The 21,471-nt window shown below is 38.5% G+C and overlaps 4 protein-coding genes and 1 pseudogene across 7 annotated transcripts; 4 read left to right on the forward strand and 1 right to left on the reverse strand.

The window, feature by feature from the left end:
* The first annotated feature begins 1,109 nt into the window (after positions 1-1,109).
* Positions 1,110-4,970, forward strand: LOC103969115 (uncharacterized). 2 transcript variants are annotated; one of them, XR_010480830.1, is made up of 2 exons: positions 1,110-2,669; positions 2,847-4,970. XR_010480830.1 is itself a non-coding variant. In XM_009382560.3 (2 exons), exons 1-2 carry the CDS (start codon positions 1,166-1,168, stop codon positions 2,423-2,425), a joined length of 1,164 nt encoding a protein of 387 aa, XP_009380835.2. In that variant the 5' UTR covers positions 1,114-1,165; the 3' UTR covers positions 2,426-2,685. The 2 variants fall into 2 exon arrangements, 1 of the variants encoding a protein (XP_009380835.2); XM_009382560.3 differs by lacking the exon at positions 2,847-4,970 and having other exon boundaries at positions 1,114-2,315; positions 2,412-2,685.
* A 2,333-nt stretch (positions 4,971-7,303) lies between these two features.
* On the forward strand, positions 7,304-9,491 carry LOC108951478 (transcription termination factor MTERF6, chloroplastic/mitochondrial). Of its 3 annotated transcripts, none has more exons than XM_065088019.1 (2): positions 7,304-8,572; positions 9,167-9,491. In XM_065088019.1, the coding sequence occupies exon 1, from the start codon at positions 7,333-7,335 to the stop codon at positions 8,503-8,505; it is 1,173 nt and encodes a 390-aa protein (XP_064944091.1). In that variant the 5' UTR covers positions 7,304-7,332; the 3' UTR covers positions 8,506-8,572; positions 9,167-9,491. The 3 variants fall into 3 exon arrangements, with proteins under 3 accessions (XP_064944091.1, XP_064944089.1, XP_064944090.1); XM_065088017.1 differs by having other exon boundaries at positions 7,305-8,639; positions 9,160-9,491; XM_065088018.1 differs by having other exon boundaries at positions 7,305-8,572; positions 9,160-9,491.
* A 3,524-nt stretch (positions 9,492-13,015) lies between these two features.
* LOC103969886 (uncharacterized) lies at positions 13,016-15,454 on the forward strand. Its single transcript, XM_065088020.1, has 2 exons — positions 13,016-14,350; positions 14,896-15,454. The coding sequence occupies exon 1, from the start codon at positions 13,048-13,050 to the stop codon at positions 14,257-14,259; it is 1,212 nt and encodes a 403-aa protein (XP_064944092.1). The 5' UTR covers positions 13,016-13,047; the 3' UTR covers positions 14,260-14,350; positions 14,896-15,454.
* Positions 15,455-15,689: 235 nt separating this feature from the next.
* LOC135596148 (uncharacterized) lies at positions 15,690-18,346 on the forward strand. Its single transcript, XM_065088022.1, has 2 exons — positions 15,690-17,553; positions 18,147-18,346. The coding sequence occupies exon 1, from the start codon at positions 16,466-16,468 to the stop codon at positions 17,438-17,440; it is 975 nt and encodes a 324-aa protein (XP_064944094.1). The 5' UTR covers positions 15,690-16,465; the 3' UTR covers positions 17,441-17,553; positions 18,147-18,346.
* Positions 18,347-19,076: 730 nt separating this feature from the next.
* On the reverse strand, positions 19,077-21,334 carry LOC135594832 (1-(5-phosphoribosyl)-5-[(5-phosphoribosylamino)methylideneamino] imidazole-4-carboxamide isomerase, chloroplastic-like; annotated as a pseudogene).
* Between the last annotated feature and the right edge of the window lie 137 nt (positions 21,335-21,471).

A 21,471-nucleotide genomic window follows, 5' to 3' on the forward strand; every position in this document is an offset into this window, starting at 1 on the left:
TCTAAAACTATCTTAGACTTAATATATTTTAGATTATATTAAATTTAATTTATGTTAAATAGATTTAAATAAATTAAATTAGTTCAGAGTCACCTTCAATCGATTTAAATTTATCAAATTAGATTTCGCTCAATCGAATACAAATGAAATAAAGTAAAGATAATAAGTTAGATTATATAGTAATATGATAGGTTAAGGTAGTCTATGTACTTATTGTACATGACTATGCATATATCATATCAAGCTATGTCGACTCATAGCCCATGAACTAATCATCTATACAACACATGATTATCCATGTTGGGTTGGATTGAATGACTAACTAAGCTTAGCTCATTGGGTCAAATCTACGGGTTGTAGTTTAGCCTATGGGTAGAGCCTGATTTGCTAAACGAATTTCAACCTAAATCATAATTAATTTTTTTTTAATTTTTAATTATAACATCATGAAATTATAATAAAAATCCCAAACTATTGGAATTGAGTCATTAAAACATAATAAATAGTAATATATTAAAATATAAAATTACATTAAAGGGAAAATAATAATTTTACTCAACTATTATACTAATCTAATAGAAATTGAATATTACAACTAGTATAATGTATGCAAGATAAAAAATTTCAAAATTATTGTAGTATGAATAATTATAATATATTAAATATAAAAATAAAATTTTAAATATTTGGATGAATATAATAAAATTTTAGAAAATATATATAGCATGAATAATAAAAAATAAAAAAATATTAATTTTTTTAGAAAATATAGAAATGCCTAACTCTACGTAGTGAAAAACGAAGAAGAGGAATCACCCATATTAAATAAAAAGAGTCGAGCCTTCCAAGGTAATAAATATTTTAATTTTTATATTTATTTATTTATTTAATAAAAATAATATCACTTAACTTAAAATATTGAATATTTATTTTATAAATTTTATTCATAAGAAAAGAAAGTAAATAATTGTACTTAAACTGAAATATTTAAGCACAGATGAAACCTGTCAAATTAGTATTTTAAGATCATTTTATCCATATTTTTGATATAAATAATTTATTCCTATATTTTTGTATTTCTTGTGCATAACGAAGGTTATACACAATACGTATAAGGAGGGTGGTTGTAATTAGGGTGCCGCTGCGGCTGCTCTCTTATCCCACAATGGCTGCTGCTCCGCTCCGCTCCGTACTCCAACGCCGCAATGGCCTTCTGCCCTTGTTCGAAACCTGCCGCCTTCGAGATCTCCTCTTCTTCTCCTCCTCTGTCGACCCTGCCGCCGCCGTAGGCGGCACCATATCTCCAGATCCCCACTTCATGGTGGAATACCTCGTGAACTCCTGCGGGTTCTCCCCCTCCGAGGCAGCCAAGTTCTCTAAACCTCTTGCGCACCTCCGATCCACCGAGAAACCCGACGCCGTCCTTAACTTCATGAGATCTCAGGGCCTCGGTGGCGCCGCTATCAGGAAGGTGATATCTTCGGAACCCAATTACCTGTGCTACAACGTGGAGACGAACATCGCCCCGAAGTTTCAGTTCTTACGTGATTTGGGCCTATCGGAGTCGGATATCGTCGATGTCATCCTGAAGAACGATGTTATTCTGCGCCTCGACGTTCACCGTTCCTTGGTCCCCAAATTGGAGATGTGGGAAAGTCTCTTGGGATCGAGAGAGCTCGTTCTCAAGCATCTCAAGAAGACCCGATGGTTTTTCTTCTCCAGCGTTGAGAAGAAATTGCATCCTAACCTAAAGTTCTTGAGGGATGAGTGCGGCATTCCTGAAGAAAGGCTCTCTCTTGTCTTGAGAAGTCACCCACAATTAATCTCACAGAAACCAGAGTCACTCCGAGCTTTGGTTGCGAGAGCCGATGAGCTGGGGATGCCACGGCAGTCTCGGATGTTCATGTGGATACTTGATGCTCTCCTCATGGTAAGCAAAGAAAGGTTCGAGGCCACGGTCGAGCTCATGAGGAGCTTCGGGTGGTCGGAGTCGGAGTTTTCTTCTGCAGTCAGGAAAAATCCCACCTTCTTAGGCATCTCCCTCGATATGTTGCGCAGAAAAGTGGATTTTTTTATCAACGTGGTCGGTTACACCACTTCCTTCATCGCCTCCCATCCAAATCTCTTGCAATTGAGTCTGCAGAAGAGGGTAATTCCTCGGTTTCGTGTTTGGGAGATGTTGAATACGAAAGGCTTGTGGACTCGACGAGGCAAGTTTTCGTACTTTGTGAAATTATCAAATACAAAATTCCAGGAGAAGATTGTTCTACCTTACAAAGAAAAAGTTCCTGAGCTTCTTGATATTTTGAGAGCAGGTGAGTGTGAAGGGAAATGAGCCCTTTTATTTGGTATCAGAGGAGGATGAGAAGGGCTTAGCTGATGGTCTAACTCACATTTGAATTTCTCAACAGGAGCTGAGCAGTGATTCGGCACCTTTTTCCTTGACAACAAGCTGTCTTACATCAACCACCAGCCTTGGCTACTGAGGTGCAGTCCAGTGAAAGAATTATTCCTTTGGTGTCATATGGTAGTAATGTTGTAATTGGAAGGTCTATGCAGTGCCCAACACAAAATGTCTTCCAGTTTTACTCATTAAGGTTCATGGAAAAGTCTGTTCTTTGTTGCAAAGCAGAAGTCCCTTGCCTGTTTGAAATCTCTGATCTATGAAGGTAGATTATTCCCCTATGGCTTCTCTAAAAGTCTATTGAGGTGTGAGATTCTTCTTATGTGACAAGCTAGTTTAGCATTGATTATAAACCGACTTTGTTTTGTCTTACTAAATGTTTGCTTGAATCATTTTCTGATTGTGTTTGGCACAGTATTGTTGATTTGTATGTGAATCGCAGGTGGACCAAGATTATTCATTGTCTGGATCTTAGGCCTCTGCTCCTACCAGCACAATCTTCGTCGCGCACCGCTTCCTTCATGGCAACTTGAATGACAATACTGTGGCATATTCTTCAAGAGTACCCGTCTCTACGTCCTCTTGCCTCGTGCTAAGGCCTTCTGAACCCAAATTTGCCTCCGCAAATTGAGTCGCCTTAGTTCCTCCATCAAATGCTCCTTCGAGATAAGGTGCATGTGCCCAGAAGCTTCATTCGTCTTTGGCACCATGCAAGATGAGTCCGTTCCGTCAGAATGAATGACCCATGGAACAACATGATCCTGCTCTTGCTTTTGCAAGAGTTCATGTCTTTGATTTCTGTCCAAGGAAAGCATTATACCTCCACTCTATGTTCCATCTTCTATGCTGGCTCCCTTTATGCAGCTTGGGTACTTCGCCAAGTTATACCCAAGTTGTTCCGCTCCTCGTTTTTGCATTGAGTTAATGGTGGCCCTCGCGCCCACCATTCCACGGGTCAGCCCTCCCTTGAGTCCGATCTCCATATTGACTCCAAGTGTGCCTTCATTTGTGTTGCTTTGGGTCGCTCCCCCACTTGATCTCGCAATGCATCCACTAATACATTCTCTCAAGCGAGATCATGCGACGACTTCTCGTCGCTTGCTCGGTCCATTGAGCTTCATAGAGTTGTTGTTTGTTGAGGTACTCCTCCTCAACATGTGCGATCTGTTGCACATGATTCTCCCTCTGGAAAGCCAGGACTTATCCCTCCTGAATATCTATCCCGTTGGAGCAACATATCTCTTCGTTTCGGAGACCATCATCCCCTTGGACTACTCCGATCTGCTGAACAAACTGTGCGTTGTTCCACCTCCTACAAACGCATTTGCTAGATTACGACTCTACGTTAATACAGCCCCCGCTGCACCACTCAAGGCCTAGTAACATGCTGAACTCGTTGCACACTTCAACCTCCTACGGACGTATCCTTCACATGCTGAAGAGAAAGTTTCAATGCTCCATGGCGCCAAGTTTCGGTCGCCTTGGGATGGCCACCAACATTCCATCGTCCGCATACAAGCTCATGCATGAGTACCAAATTCTTCGAGCTAGAAATTCCCCTCACCTCTGCGAGCTTTGCATAACTCTTTCGGTCGTTGAGCAACTCATTCCACATTGCATGGTCTCATTCTTTACCAAGCGTCTCGCTTGCCTTGAGCACCATTGAGTATAGTTATCAACGTTGAGCCGTAGCTCAAACTCAGCCATCCCAACCTTTGTGTGCTTCGTATTCTTCCAAGCTTGCCTGTTCTCGTGATGCCTCTTGCGCGAAGGGTTGGCCATTCCTCTGAATGCCAATGTCAGATGTCCGCTCCTCCGAGCGACTCTTTTTCCTACATCTCCATGCCCGTTTTCCCCCAAACGATTGCGCGTGTGCTGACTGCCCTCAATGCAGCCCCGCTAGGTCCCCCACGTTTGCATGATAAGTGTTTCTATGAGTGCTTGTCTCGCTCTGATACCATCTGTCATGGACTTAGTTGGTTTTGCCTAAGTCGTGCGGCACCCTTACGTGTTCGTCCGCAAAAGTCAACCTCCTCGAAGCCTCCCATTGTCCCTTAGCACCAACAAAAGAGAGAACGGGTTAGAGAGAACACCTAACTCGGGATCCACAAGCAAAGATCTCTGAAAACACTTCATAGACAATGCAAATTACAAATAGACTTTACAAGCTCTGAACAATTGCACAACAAAGGGTAAAATGGTCCACTACAGACCGAAAATCTCTCACGTGTCCACATGAAACAACCTTTATTTACAAGCCTAAAGCGATCACCAACCTAACTAAAATGGGATTATTAAGCCTTCGGTCGTCCCTCTACATGTTGTACAAAGTATGAACATACCAAAAGGCACGGACATACATAAGCATTACATCAAACATCCTGTTTCAAAGTTTGTCCATGATAGTATGCAACCCGTTTCACGTACTCAACCCTGTATCTTACTTTCTTTAAATGTTTGTTATGGATTGCTCCTCAGGCAATCAGGTAAGTGTTATTTCTGTGAATTCTTCATCAAGTCTGCTGCTTTTTCTTCTTCCAATTGTAAGTTATGGATCTGTTTTCATTACACAACTATGTGTAAGCATAATATAGATTGGAAGTTAAATATATCTTGCAATGATTGTAAGAATTCTTTAATGTCATGGAGAGTATTCAAGCTGAAGTTTTGTGGAATCGTTTAACTATTGATTGTTATTAGCAATAAGTAAGAAGGACATTGCAATAGCATTCTTAGCTTAAGTTTTGATCTGCTAATTACCTTACTTTTCATGAAAGCATGATTGTGCCCCGTGAGATTTTTAATGAAAAGCTAAATGTTCCTCTCCCTTAGATTGGTAATTTTGATGTGTTACTGTTATGTGTAGCAATATTATGCAATGGAAGGTAAACTTGTGCATTTTAATATTGTCACATCTTTGCAATGATCATAAACATTTTTCAAGGTTCTGGTGGTGCTAGTTTCTCCACTGTTGTTTATAGTTGAGTTCTTAGCCTATGTTCTTCCAAGCATGTTTGCCTTGAGCTAAATGTAGTACCTGTGGGATTTACAATTGAAAGGTATACAGTAAGATGAAGGCAACAGAGGTTCTTAGTGACTTACTGGGAATGGATGTTAAGATGTTACATAAATGTACATAAATCCTTTGGGTCTCAATTGACATTACAAAAGGCTTGTTGTAAGTGCAATGCCTTTTGTGCCACGGTGCAGGTGGGAGCTAAGCACAATGATAATATCTATATTAAGATAAAGTGGATGAGGCAAATGTGAATTTTGTTGGTGGATATTTCATGGTGGTCTAATCATAAGTGACAGAAGATTGGATGAAAGAAACAGATTAAGATTTGAGCCTATGAGTGATAAAAGGAATTAGTAAATGAGTCCCTCTCATGGATTGCGTTAGATATCCAATTTATTTTGTGTCAAGTCCTCATCATTATGCGGACATTTTTTTTGTCATCAATGATGATTGTGGTTAACTATTTAACTCTATATGTGTAAAAGAATATATATATATATATATATATATATATATATATATATATATATATATATATTACCATTTATCTCTATATCCCTTGCTCCAAGATCCTAGCTCCAAGATAAACTGGATTGTTGGATTAATAATAATAATAATAATAATAATAATAATAATAATAATAATAATAATAATAATAATAGTCTATAATAATAATTATAGAAGATTGGATTTTGGAAATAATTATTGCATAAGGAATTGGGAGGCAGTCAACCTCATTCCTTTCATGTTGAAGAACAGACCACTTCAAAATCATCAAGAAGCTTCTTGTGTAAGAATCTTCATACAAAGTCGAATGTGCAAACTAACATGTAAGCTCAAAAAGGTTTAGATGTGACAATTAAATGTGTATTTCAAGATTCGTTAATTACCTTTAGCTCTTGTAGTAGAGTTTATGATCATTTGCATCACTAGTATTTCAGATTTATGCACACTATCTTCACTCATTCTCAACTAGTTTTTTTTCTGCCTAGCCATACCTTCGTGCATATCTTTAGTATTATTTCAGATAGGATCATAAGATTATCAATCATCTTTATCAATGCGTGATATGCGTTTTATATTTTGATATCAGTTTTTTCGTCTTTGTAGAGATTCTGTGCAGGAGTTGTAGAACTGATAAAACTTGCAAGTTCATCAAAAATATTGGGAAGATACTCTTTTTTCTTTATGACTGAATAATAATGTCCCAAATCTTTTTGTCAGCACACGTATGTCTCAATTTTGGGAAGACTGACATTAATGAAATGAATATATGGAAGGAAGTGAGAAAAGTAGAATTCATGAATTTAAATAAGACAAGTAATCTAAGCAAAATCGTGCACTTATTCATGTTAATGAACCAATGCAATGTGAACGTAAAACAAAGGAGAGAGACTTTCAATGGTCACGAAATTAGCATGTATAGATTGATTGTCTCCTGATTGAAATGTGGCTTGATTAACAAGTGTTGTGATATATATATATATATATATACACATCTTTGCATCGATTCTCTGGATAATCTTTCCTTTTTTTGCATGTGGATCATCGATAATAGTCGATGGGCGAGGTTGCTAATGTTTGGATTGTAAAAAGCGATGATCGATAGAAGAAAACTGAATATTAAAAAAAATAATTTTTTTAATTTAGGCAATTTCATAAGAAAATTTGAATGTAGAAGTTTTTTTTTTTTTAAGAATTCGTCGGATGTTCAAATCACTTTTCTCATGAAAAGCGTGTTTTCTTATGGAGAGACAAAATTATATAAATATTTTGTCGATCACTTTATCCATATTTGTGATATAAATAATTTATTGCTGCAGTTTTGTATTTCTTGTGCATAGCGAAGCTTATACACACTATATATAGGAATTAGGGTGCCCCTCTCACATCTCATTCTTCTCCCACAATGGCGGCTGCGACGCTCCGCTCTGTACTCCGCCGCAATCGCCTCCTGACCTTGTTCGAAACCTGCCACCTTCGAGATCGCCTCTTCTTCTCCTCCTCTGTCAACGCTGCCGCCGTCACCGTAGGCGGCACCATATCTCCAGATCCCCACTTCATGGTGGAATACCTCGTGAATTCCTGCGGGTTCTCCCCCTCCGAGGCAGCCAAGTTCTCTAAACCCCTTGCGCACCTCCGATCCACCGAGAAACCCGACGCCGTTCTTAACTTCATGAGATCTCAGGGCTTCGATGGCGCCGGTATCAGGAAGGTGATATCTTGGAAACCCAATTACCTATGCTACAACGTGGAGAAGAACCTCGCCCCGAAGTTTCAGTTCTTACGCGATTTGGGCCTATCGGAGTCGGATATCGTCGATGCCATCCTGAAGAACCATGGCATCCTCCTCTTCAACGCTCAGCGTTCCATCGTCCCCAGATTGGAGATGTGGGAAAGTCTCTTGGGATCGAGAGAGCTCGTTCTCAAGCATCTCAAGAAGACAATGCGGTTTTTCCACTCCAGCGTTGAGAAGACATTGCATCCTAACCAAAAGTTCTTGAGGGATGAGTGCGGCATTCCTGAAGAAAGGCTCTCTGTCGTCTTGAGAAGTCACCCACAATTAATCTCACATAAACCAGAGTCTCTCCGAGCTTTGGTTGCGAGAGCCGATGAGCTGGGGATGCCACGGCAATCTCGGATGTTCATTTGGACACTTAATATTCTCCAGAGGGTAAGCAAAGAAAGGTTCGAGGCCAAGGGCGAGTTCATGAGGAGGTTCGGGTGGTCGGAGTCGGAGTTTTCTTCTGCTGTCAGGAAAGCACCCAACTTCATAGGCATGTCCCTCGATATGTTGCGCAGAAAAGTGGAATTTTTTATCAATGTGGTCGGTTGCACCCCTTCCTTCATCGCCGACAAATCATATCTCTTGCTATTTAGTCTGCAGAAGAGGGTAATTCCTCGGTTTCGTGTCACAGAGATGTTGAAATCGAAAGGATTGTTGACTGGACAAGCCAAGTTTCCATACATTCTCGCATTATCAGATACCAAATTCTTGGAGAAGTTTGTTCTCCCTCACAAAGAAAATGTTCCTGAGCTGCTCGATATTTTGAGAGTTGAGGGCGTGTGTAAAGGAAAATGATACCTTTCATTTGGTATCGGAGGCTGAGAAAGGCCTTAGCTGATGGTTTAATTTGCCAACGACGAAGGTAGATTGTCCCCTAATTTGAGATTTTGGAAATAGAATGCAAAGGGCTTATCAAAAGGTGTACTGAGGTGTGGGATTTTTCTTTAATGGCAAGCTAGATTAGCATTGATTATAAATCAAATTTGTTCTGTCTTACTAATTGTTAGCTTAACTTATTTTCTGATTGTCTTTGGCACGATATTGTTGGTTTGTATGTAAACTGCATGTTTTAAAATTCTACCTAACAGTCCAACTGAGATGACCTTCGGATCTATCATAGGGACTTTTGGCTTTTGTCCAAATTAATTCAAAATCCGGATGGGATTTTGGTTGTTGGGTAAGTCTCAAAGAGTCATAGTTTAGATCAAGTTATGCAGCATCTACAAAATATCACCAAAGATCACAGGAAGTTGCTGAGTAGTAGTTGCTCTAACTATTTAAGTGGCTGAAAAAATCATAGAACAGTAAAGAGTTGTTTCTGTAATTTGTTTTTAAATGAGTCGTCACCCTATTTATGGATTTGGATATGTCTAAGAAGGCTTCTTTGCATACTTATTTATTTGTGTGCTAATTGGATATTGAAATTTGATTTATGCATTGTAATATTAGTATGCAGTGGCTTCGATGGAGTTTTAAAGAGCAGTTGCATTGGGTTGATCAGGAGTCACCAGCATTAGTACTATCTTTGCTTCAAGGTTGTATGGACTTAAGCATCAGAACTTGGGTATGCTATCATGAAATGTCTTCAGCCTCATTTGGAATTGCAAAAGCTTTTCCTGCATCAACAAATTCTGACTTGCCTCCGGTGGCTTCAGCTCATCCACCCTTTGTGATTTGGTTAGCAGATCTCTTCATTCTTGGAGTCTGTGGTCTATGTTTCCCTCGTCATGAATGGCTTGGCCCAATGGAAAGTCAATTTAGGCAGAATTATAAATTCCCTATTTTTTTGGTCTTCTAATTATGGATCACATTTTGGGAGAAAGGTATGCACAATGCACATTCCATTGCTTATATCTTTACTCTCACATTTTGGGAGAAAGATATGCACAATGCACATTCCATTGTGCATATCTTTACTCTCACATTTCAAATAGGGATCATAAGAATATCAATCATCTTTATCAATGCGGGAAATGTGTTCTGAATTTTGACATCAGTTGTTCCATCTCTACAGAGGTGTGGAGAGTAAGTACAAGGAGCATCTCCAGATATATACTCTTACAATCTCACAACTTCCTTGCATACAAATCTTCACTTGACAAACCACCCATAAGAGAATTCCCAAACGGAGACTAGAGTTATATCAGAGTCACATTCAATCAATTTTGGATTGGTATTCACATATCTCACCTCGGAGTCATTGCTCAGTTCCTTGGTTCTTTCCAACATTGTAACTAGTTGTCTAACTTGGTTCTTGAGGATTTTAACTGTCATGTTAATCAACAAAAATCACAAATAATTGCAGTGCAACATACCATCACTATATATACTACTGTGGATCTCATTAGAGAGAATCCTCATCTCAATCAACTCTTGTATTCAGTCATATGCCAATGTAGTGCTCATCTCCAGCCACAAATTCTAAAATCCATGCTAGTGAATAAAGCAAATGTAAGTTCTGGCAACATTACTTTCCCTTCTTTTCTCTCTCTTTCATCTTTCCCTGCCACTACCTTCCCCTCACCATCACCTTTGCAGCTATCCGCCAAAAGCTCTAAACCCGGATGCCTTTAATGACATGGAGCAATTAGAAATGAGGAAGAAAGAGAAAAACAACCATGTCTTCCATGCAAAGACTCAGCATTACTGGGTTGCTCTCAAACTGAGAAACCGAAACCATCAGGATATTGGAAAATCTACTGTCGACTTTCTCTTGAATTCCTTCTTTTCCCCAAATAGGTTTCTCAAATCAACATTCACAATATTCCCATCATTATAAATTTTTTATGACGATAAGAATGCATTGTACTGCAAACAGGCTGCTAATAGCACAATATTTCCACACACCAAAAGCACAACCAATAAAAAAAAAACTTGCATCCATGGTAGCGAGTCTTGACTCAACTCAATACTGCTTCAATATTTCCTTCATGATATTCTTCCCCTTCAATTCTCTTTCTAAATTTATATTTGTGATAAACTTTGTGAAGTTGTTGGGACCACTTAAACCTATATGGCGGCAGTACAAATCCATAAACAACAAGTTCATTTTTAATTCAATAGAGAGAGCTATGTCATAACCTTACAAATTAGACCAGAATCAGTAAAAATATCATTATGGTAAGATCTATGCAAAATGTGAACCCAAACAAGGAATGAGTGCAACAAACATGAGGAACCACAGGAGAAATGCAATCAAATACGAACACTAAGCACTTCTAATATTTGATTTCCATAATGGCATCTTTTAATATGTGATTCTCATAATGGCTCATCGTCACGGTTAAAATCATTTAACCCATTTCATGTTTCTCACTACTCGCAACTTCGACCGTGACATGACGAGCACAATGCTTAACTTCTCCATACCACATCACAGAATGATGTCACAATGGTGAAAGCAGACAACAGAGTAACAGAGTAACAATTGTAAGAAACATAGTATTTCCACAATCAGAAATTCCATTTCTATAAAGGAACACAATCACACTATTTTGGCTACAAAAGAACAAAATATTGATAAATCAAAATAAAATCATAAATTAAGAAAATGAGTGTTCTATTCAAAGAATGATGAAATATCAAACAACAAGGGAAATTCTTGACTAAACCTAATTGATAATTAGCACGTTAAGAGAAGTGTTGTCAGAAAATGAGTAACATACAGGTGAATAACAACCGAGTAACATCACAAGCTCCTCGTCAATTCTTAGCCTGCCATAACACAAAAGGATAAGTCAGATTATATAAAAAATTATATATTTCTCAACTCTTCACACCCACAATTTACCTTAAGTTTCAAGTAGCATCAATACACCAGCAATAAGGTTAATTTTAAAAGTCAAGAAACACGATAAATAACCATGAGAATTGGAAGGATAAAGTCACCACTTTATTGGATGATCTGCATGCTCCATAGTCGTTATTAAACTAATAAATTATCTACAGTTAACCAAGCCTAACTAGCAATTACGAGATCTTTTGAATATTGATAGTTACTATTTGTTAACAATGTAATCAAACAGTAAAATGTGAGAGAAGACGAATTCCAGGATAAGCTATAAGTTCATGAAGTTTCAGAATACCTATCTATAAAAGGGAAGAGTTGAGATGAAGCGTTGTGAAAACGATGTAAAAGTATAACATGAAAATGCACCAAGCAAAAAAACATAATCCATCAAGAAAATTTGATGGTCATCATAGGAAAGAGGCTCAAAGGGTAAAATCGGATATGAAAGACAGCAAAAGCATAAAGGGCTTTGACAAGCATGCCATCATATTAAAGGTTAAAGACTGACATTCAATACAGACAGAAAAAAGCTTCACAAAAACTTGCTAGAAAAAAAAAGGTCCAAATGTGGTGTAGAAACATAATCGCCATGCAAAAGGAGCAGTTACTGGTTCAAGTAAGGCATATGTTATTAAGTAATTTAAATTTTAACTCATAATGCCAAGCCGAATCACTACATAATAGAAGGAACCAGAGACCCACAGTTTATTAAACCAAGTAACTATAAAAAATCAGACACACAAGTAACTTCAGGTTATCAAAAAGGAAAATGAGAACCAGAGAGTTACCTTTTCCCCTCAACATCAACCCCATGAATAAAAATTTTATCTGAATATTTGGCAAGGAACTCCAAGTTTCCTTATCAAGAATAACATCACTGAACTTCTGCCGTCTGTCAGTAACAATGGCATACTTCCCATCCTGTGGGAGAGCAAAGGTCAAGAACAAAAGAGATGAGAAATGAAATAATTCCTCTTGAAAATAACCAATTTAACAAGTTAACAACAAGTCAAAAATATAACACCAAAAATAATGTCATATTATATAACACCAAAAAAGAAAAAAAAAATCAAACTATTATATTAATGGAGTAACAATGTATCTCTACTTATGTCAAACTATTATATGTTAGTCCTCGCTTTATTTCTTATCAATGATCATAATATGTAATGATCCTTTTTTTTTTTTTTTTTATGCGAGAGTCAAGAACCAATATTACTAGACATAAGATAGAGTAGGGCAACTGATGAGGTGAAGATACTAAGAAGCATATAAGCATATAAAAAGTGATAATAAGTAGTGGTAAGATAATCATTCTTAAAAAAATATTTATATAAAATTTTTAAAACTTAGAGCGTTGTAGGAGACAAACATGTGTGATTTTCTAAAAACAGATAAAATTATATAAATATTATATAGATAATTTTATCCATATTTTTTATACAAGTAATTTATTCCTGTAATTTTGTATTTCTTGTGCATAGCGAAGGTTACACGCTACATATACGAATTAGGGTTTCGCTACGGGTGCTATCTTTTGTCCCACAATGGCGGCTGCGACGCTCCGCTCCGTTCTCCGCCGCAATAGCCTTCTGCCCCTGTTCGAAACCCGCAGCCTTCGAGGTCTCTTCTTCTTCTCCTCCTCTATCGACCCTGCCGCCGCTGTAGGCGTCACCATATCTCCAGATCCGAACTTCATGGTGGAATACCTCGTGAACTCCTGTGGGTTCTCCCCCTCCGAGGCAGCCAAGTTCTCTAAACCCCTTGCGCACCTCCGATCCACCGAGAAACCAGACGCCGTCATTAACTTCATGAGATCTCAGGGCTTCGACGGGGCCGGTATCAGGAAGGTGATATCTGGGGATCCCAGATACTTATGCTGCAACGTGGAGAAGAACCTCACCCCGAAGTTTCAGTTCTTACGCGATTTGGGCCTATCGGAGTCGGATATCGCCGATGCCATCCTGAAGAACGATGTCATCCTGCGCCTCGACGTTCACCGTTCCTTGGTCCCCAAATTGGAGATGTGGGAAAGTATCTTGGGATCGAGAGAGCTCGTTCTCAAGCATCTCAAGAAGACAAGATGGTTTTTCTTCTCCAGCGTTGAGAAGACATTGCATCCTAACTTAAAGTTCTTGAGGGATGAGTGCGGCATTCCTGAAGAAAGGGTCTCTGTCGTCTTGAGAAGTTACCCACAATTAATCTCACAGAAACCAGAGTCTCTCCGAGCTTTGGTGGCGAGAGCCAATGAGCTGGGAATGCCACGGCAATCTCGGATGTTCGTGCGGACACTTAATGCTCTCCACAACGTAAGCCAAGAAAGGTTCGAGGCCAAGGTCGAGCTCATGAGGAGCTTCGGGTGGTCGGAGTCGGAGTTTTCTTCCGTAGTCAGGAAAGTGCCAACCTTCTCATGCATGTCCCTCGATATGATGCGCAGAAAAATGAAATTTTTTATCAATGTAGTCGGGTACACCCCTTCCTTCATCGCCTCCCAACCAACTATCTTGCTATATAGTCTGCAGAAGAGGGTAATTCCTCGGTTTCGTGTCACAGAGATGTTGAAATCGAAAGGATTGTGGACTGGACAAGGCAAGTTTACATGCATTCTCACATTCTCAGATACCAAATTCATGGAGAAGTTTGTTCTCCCTCACAAAGAAAATGTTCCTGAGCTGCTTGATATTTTGAGAGTTGCTGGCACCTGGAAAGGAAATGATACCTTGCATTTGGCATCGGAGGATGAGGAAGGGCTTAGCTGATGGTCTAATTTGTGACGACGATGGTAGATTATTCCCCTAATTTGAGATTTTGGAAATAGAATGCAAAGGGCTTATCAAAAGGTGAATTGAGGTGTGGGATTTTTCTTTGATGACAAGCTAGATTAGCATTGATTAGAAATCAAATTTGTTCTGTCTTACTGATTGTTAGCGTAAATTATTTTCTGATTGTCTTTGGCATACTATTGTTGGTTTGTCTGTAAACTGCATGTTTTAGAAATTCTACATGACAGTCCAACTGAGATGACCTTTGGATCTATTGTAGGGACTTTTGGATTTTGTCCAAATTAATTTCAATTCTGGATTGGTTTTTGTTTGGGTAAGTTCTGATGAGTCATATTTCAGATCAAGTTATGCAGTATATAGAAAATACCACCAAAGATCACACGAAATTGTTGAGTGGTAACTACTCTAATGATTTAACTGGCTGAAAAAAACTTAAAACACCAAAGAGTTGTTTCTGTAGTTTGTTTTTAAATGAGTCATCACCCAATTTATGGATTTGGATATATCTAAGAAGGTGTTATCTCTTGTCAGTGTAGGCTTCTTTGCAAACAAAGTTATTTATTTATGTACTAATTGGAATATTCAAATTTGATTTTTGCATTGTAATATTAGTATGCAGTGGCTTCAATGGAATTTGAAAGACCAGTTGCACTGGGTTGATAAGGAGTCACCAACTTTAGTGCTAACTATGCTCTTCTGAAATGTCTTCAACCTCCTTTGGAATTGCTAAAGTTTTTCTCGCATCAACAAACTCTTGCATGCCTCCACAGGCTTCTGCTCGTCCTCTCTTTGTGATTCCAGGTGCAGATCTCTTCATTCTTGGAGTTCATTCTTGGATTTGGTGGATGCAACTTCTCATCATCCTAGCTGAAGCTTCTGCTCCACTTGAAAGCCTTCAGAAGGCTGCACAACTAAATTTCTCCAACATCTTTATCGAACTAATTGCCTTGAGTTAGTCGATTCGCTGGTTCCTTCAGAATATTTTGGATGTCATTTTATTTCTTATTTCAAGTCTTTATGTTGTCGATGTGGTCCATGTTTCCCGCATCATGAACCGCGTGGCCCATTGGCTAGTCAATCTAGGAAGGGCTGTAAATTCTTTGTTTTTTTGGGTCTTGTAATGATAGATCAGTCTAGCTCAGTATCTAATCCGCTTTAATATTTATTGAAATTTCTCCTTTTTTGGTAAAAAAAAAACAAAAACTCTAACATGTAAGCTCAGAAGGTTTAAAAGTGACAATTATATGTGTATTTCAAGATTCTGTAATTGCCTTTAGTTCTTGTTGTAGAGTTTATGATCATTTACATCACTAGTATTTCAGATTTATGCACACACTATCTTGACCCGTTTCTCAACCAGTTTTTTTCTGGCTATCCGTGCCTTTTTGCATGTATTCAGTATCTCATTTCTGATAGGATCATTAGATCATCACTCATCTCTATCAGTACGTGAATTGTGTTTTGAATTTTGATATCAGTTGTTCCATCTTTACTCTTTATTCTTTGTCTTGGATAATAACGTCCCAAATCGTTTTGTCAATATAAGGCTCAATTTTGGTCAGACAGAAGGAACTGAGAAAAGTAGAATTCATAAATTTAAATAAGATAAGTAATCAAAGCAAAATTATGCACTTATATATCATGTTAACGAATCGATGCAAAGTTGGTATGTATATTGATGTCTTCAGATTGAAATGTGGCATGCTATAATTAACAAGTGTTATGTTACAGCTTTTTTTTTTTTAATTTTTAGGAGTCATAAATACTATTCAAGGCATATTAATTTAAACAAAAGAAATCAAGTTTTGAAGGATCATATATTTTTTTCAAATCTGGTGCAACAATAAATTATTTTTGGATCAAATAAATGATTAATTTTATATATTTATAAAGATACAAAATGATATAAATATTTTATAGATCATTTTATCCATAATTTTGATATAAATAATTTATTACAGTAATTTTTATTCCTTGTGCATAGCGAATAATAATCCATAACGCTTGGCTCTCCTTTAATCGTGATAATCTCTTGTCATTGTTTAAAGTGTCTCATTTTCTTTTATTTTATCGTCAATCGATTAAGATTATGTTTAGATCAAATTAGTTAACAGAAAAACGACGATATGTGTTGAATCAAATTACTTAGTGGAATACCTTGTGAATTCCTGATCCCCATTTCATGGTGAAATACCTCGTGAACTCCTGCGGGTTCTCCCCCTCCGAGGCAGCCAAGTTCTCTAAACCTCTTGCGCACCTCCGATCCACCGAGAAACCCGACGTCGTCCTTAACTTCATGAGATCTCAGGGCTTCGACGGCGCCGGTATCAGGAAGGTGATATCTGCGGTTCCCAGATACTTACGCTACAACGTGGAGAAAAACTTGGCCCCGAAGTTTCAGTTCTTTCGCGATTTGGGCCTATCGGAGTCGGATATCGTCGATGCCATCCTGAAGAACCAGGCCATCCTCCTTCACAACGTTCACCGTTCCTTGGTCCCCAAATTGGAGATGTGGGAAAGTCTCTTGGGATCGAGAGAGCTCGTTCTCAAGCATCTCAAGAAGACCCGATGGTTTTTCTTCTCCAGCGTTGAGAAGACATTGCATCCTAACCTAAAGTTCTTGAGGGATGAGTGCGGCATTCCTGAAGAAAGGCTCTCTCTCGTCTTGAGAAGTCACCCACAATTAATCTCACAGAAACCAGAGTCACTCCGAGCTTTGGTTGCGAGAGCCGATGAGCTGGGGATGCCACGGCAATCTCGGATGTTCATGTGGACACTTAATATTCTCCAGAGGGTAAGCAAAGAAAGGTTCGAGGCCAAGGGCGAGTTCATGAGGAGGTTCGGGTGGTCGGAGTCGGAGTTTTCTTCTGCTGTCAGGAAAGCACCCAACTTCATAGGCGTGTCCCTCGATATGTTGCGCAGAAAAGTGGAATTTTTTGTCAATGTGGTCGGTTGCACCCCTTCCTTCATCGCCGACAAATCATATCTCTTGCTATTTTGTCTGCAGGAAGAGGGTAATTCCTCGGTTTCGTGTCACAGAGATGTTGAAATCGAAAGGATTGTTGACTGGACAAGCCAAGTTTACATACATTCTCGCATTATCAGATACCAAATTCTTGGAGAAGTTTGTTCTCCCTCACAAAGAAAATGTTCCTGAGCTGCTCGATATTTTGAGAGTTGAGGGCGTGTGTAAAGGAAAATGATACCTTTCATTTGGTATCGGAGGCTGAGAAAGGCCTTAGCTGATGGTCTAATTTGCCAACGACGAAGGTAGATTATCCCCTAATTTGAGATTCTGGAAATAGAATGCAAAGGGTTTATCAAAAGGTGTACTGAGGTGTGGGATTTTTCTTTAATGGCAAGCTAGATTAGCATTGATTATAAATCAAATTTGTTCTGTCTTACTAATTGTTAGCTTAACTTATTTTCTGATTGTCTTTGGCACAGTATTGTTGGTTTGTATGTAAACTGCATGTTTTAAAAATTCTACCTAACAGTCCAATTGAGATGACCTTCGGATCTATCGTAGGGACTTTTGGCTTTTGTCCAAATTAATTTCAATTCCGGATGGGATTTTGGTTTGTTGGGTAAGTCTCAAAGAGTCCTATTTTAGATCAACTTATGCAGTAAGTATATACAAAATATCACCAAAGATCACAGGAAGTTGCTGAGTAGTAGTTGCTCTAACGATTTAAGTGGCTGAAAAAATCATAGAACAGTAAAGAGTTGTTTCTGTAATTTGTTTTGAAATGAGTCGTCACCAGATTTATAGATTTGGATATGTCTAAGAAGGCTTCTTTGCATACTTATTTATTTGTGTGCTAATTGGATATTGAAATTTGATTTATGCATTGTAATATTAGTATGCAGTGGCTTCAATGGAGTTTGAAAGAGCAGTTGCATTGGGTTGATCAGGAGTCACCAGCTTTAGCACTAATTTTGTTTCAAGGTTGTATAGACTTTTCTCTGAGCATCAAAACTTGAGTATGCTATCCTGAAATGTCTTCTGCCTCATTTGGAATTGCTAAATCTTTTCCTGCATCAACAAATTCTGACTTGCCTCCGGGGGTTTCAGCTCATCCACCCTTTGTGATTTGGTTAGCTGATCTCTTCATTCTTGGAGTCTGTGGTGTGGAGAGTAACTACAAGGAGCATCCTCCAGATACATACTCTTACAATCTCACAACTTCCTTGCATAGAAATCTTCACTTGACAAACCACCCATAAGAGAATTCCCAACAGAGACTAGAGTTATATCAGAGTCACATTCAATCAATTTTGGATTGGTATTCACTTATCTCACCTTGGAGTCATTGCTCAGTTACTTGGTTCTTTCCGACATTGTAACTAGTTGTCTAACTGGTTCAAAAAAATATTTGACCATGTGCATCAAACATTCTTCTCATCAGACTATTTTTGTTGTAGATTGACTTTTCACAATGAGAACCCCCTTTGTACATTGTTGTTACCTTATTAGATCAAGGGTTCATCATAATCAACAAAATTATTTCCATGGAATGTCAATCTTCACATATATGCTGCATCACAATTATCTTACGTGAAATTTTAGGAATATATACTTTGGAAGTCATCTACAGATTGTTCACAATCAGATATAAAACTGCTGCCAAGCCACAAGACTTGAGTGATCACTTTACCAATTTGGATAGTTGTTCTACCCCATTTGGGTCTCACTGTAATGCAACGAACACTCACCATCCCACAACATTTGCGATCAATGGTGTTGTCCTAAAACGTTCCATCAAGAGAAGACACATAATCACAATGCTTATGCTTACAGCATTATCCGTAGCTATAGTCTACAGTGATTTCTCCATCATAACAACAATAAGTTAATGTGCTAAATAAATTGACAATAACTACTACTCTTACTTCCACCATGATCGTTGCAATGTATTGAGGATTTTAACTGTCATGTCAATCAACAAAAATTCACAAATAATGGCAGTGCAACATACCATCGCTATATCTAGTACTGCATATCTCATTAGAGAGAATCCCCATCTCAATCAACTCTTGTATTCAGTCATATGCCAATGTAGTGCTCATCTCCAGCCACAAATTCTAAAAACCATGCTAGTGAATAAAGCAAATGTAAGTTCTGGCAAAATTACATTCCCTTCTTTTCTCTTTCTCTTTTATCTTTCCCTGCCACTACCTTCCCCTCACCATGACCTTTGCAGCTATCCGCCAAAAGCTCTAAACCTGGATGCCTTTAATGACATGGAGCAATTAGAAATGTGGAAGAAAGAGAAAAACAACCATGTCTTCCATGCAGACTCAGTATTACTAGGTTGCTCTCAAATTGAGAAACCATCAGGATATTGGAGAATCTAATGTCAACTTTCTCCTTAAATTCCCTCTTTTCCTCAAATAGGTTTCCAAAATCAGAACTTTACTGTAGACATCATCAAATTGCATACAAGTCCATGCTACAATTACTAGCAAAGAAATAGTATACCTTCTTTCTGCAGCTAAGATCCAACACAAGTCTATTCTTGCCAATCATATTGACAAGATGTTTAAGTGGTCCATCTTCCCATCGCTGAAAATATACTGCGAGAGAGTAACAAGTATTGGTGGTTTAGACCCAACAAATGGGAATGAATCAGTACACAATTTTCAACAGACAAAGTGCCTGCATAACTGTAGCTGAATTCTTAAGATTTTGGAGGATCAGGAAATTGAGGCTATCCCCCAACTTTGCCACCTATAGTTTCATTTCCTAATTATTTTTATATGTTTATAAAAGTGAGAAAGTAGCTCTTGGTATCAGAATTCAACATATATAAGCATATAATAGAACTAGTAATCAAAATATGATGTAATAAAAAAAAGACATAAAATCAATAAGAAATTTCTATTATATATTTTGTATGTAAATAAAGCATTATCTAAAAATAGACTTTTCAGTTCTTTTTACTATTTATACTGTATATATATATGTCAAGAGAAAGAATAAAAGACATTCTACACCAAGGAGGTGTGTCCATGTCCAAATGCACAAGGGGACTCTAGACAAGAGCCGTATTCCTGGTATGTTGAATTGATAGCAATAAATAAATCATTGAACTATCAATGTGTTACGTAAAAAATGATGAACCAATAGAGTTCTCTTAACATTCTTTCTTTTTTCCCCGATAATCATTTTTTGATCTGGGAGTTGGTTTAGGCTTGTGAATAAGATTGGATTGAAAAAATTCGCACAGCAAATATTCTACATGCAAGTAAATGAATACATACTGACGTAACAATCACATGACTTGCCCCTTGTTCAAGATAATTCATGGCATTATCTGCATTGATCCCACCTCCAACTTGCATACCACCTATAGTTACAATTCAACAAAGCAAGAAAACATTAAAGTAGAAACTTGAATTCGAGAAAAAGAACAACTACAAAGAGAAAGGAAAAGACATGACTTGAATGATAATGCGTCAAATCTTTATGTCGACCCACATAAGTCTCCAATTTGGTAAGATGGACATTGATGAAATGAACGTAGAAGGAACTGAGAAAAGCAAAATTCATAAATTTGAAGAAGACAAGTTATTAAAGCAAAATTATGCACTTATACCATGTTAATGAACCGTGACAATGTGAACATACAACAAAATGCACATTTACACACGAAGGATAAGATACCTATGGATGATCACGAAGTTACCAGGGTAAGCACGAAGGGCCTCGAAGGCCGCAGATTGGCTTGCGGCGTCGGCGCCAAGCATTATGACATGGCCACCCTTGAGCCCGTCCTTCTTGTACAGATTCGCAAACTCTGCCGGCGACTTATCCGACTCGAAGTTGGTCACCAGGTCCGACGCGCCGCCGTCTGTCGAATCACGAAGCGTGGATCCCACGATTTGTTTCACTTTATCCTACCACTTTGGATCTCGTTCTACTCAGCGGTGCCAAGAGAACCCGAGGAGAAAGCAAGAGAAGAATGCGCAGTACCTTGTGGAAGTCGATGCAGGGGCGGAACCGGATGGTACAGCTGATCGAGCGAGGCTTGCTGTGCTTCCTCCCCATCCTCCAATGGCTCGCGGGGTGGGAAGAAGACAACGGGTTGCGAAGAGGGATCGGGGTCGAAGGAGACGACCGGAGACTAGGGAGCGTTCGAGTAGTCAGTGGCATCCCTTCGGGTGGAGCTGCGATGAGGAGAGAGG

This window comes from Musa acuminata, chromosome BXJ1-10, assembly GCF_036884655.1.
Source record: "Musa acuminata AAA Group cultivar baxijiao chromosome BXJ1-10, Cavendish_Baxijiao_AAA, whole genome shotgun sequence".
In the NCBI taxonomy this organism is placed as follows: domain Eukaryota; kingdom Viridiplantae; phylum Streptophyta; class Magnoliopsida; order Zingiberales; family Musaceae; genus Musa; species Musa acuminata.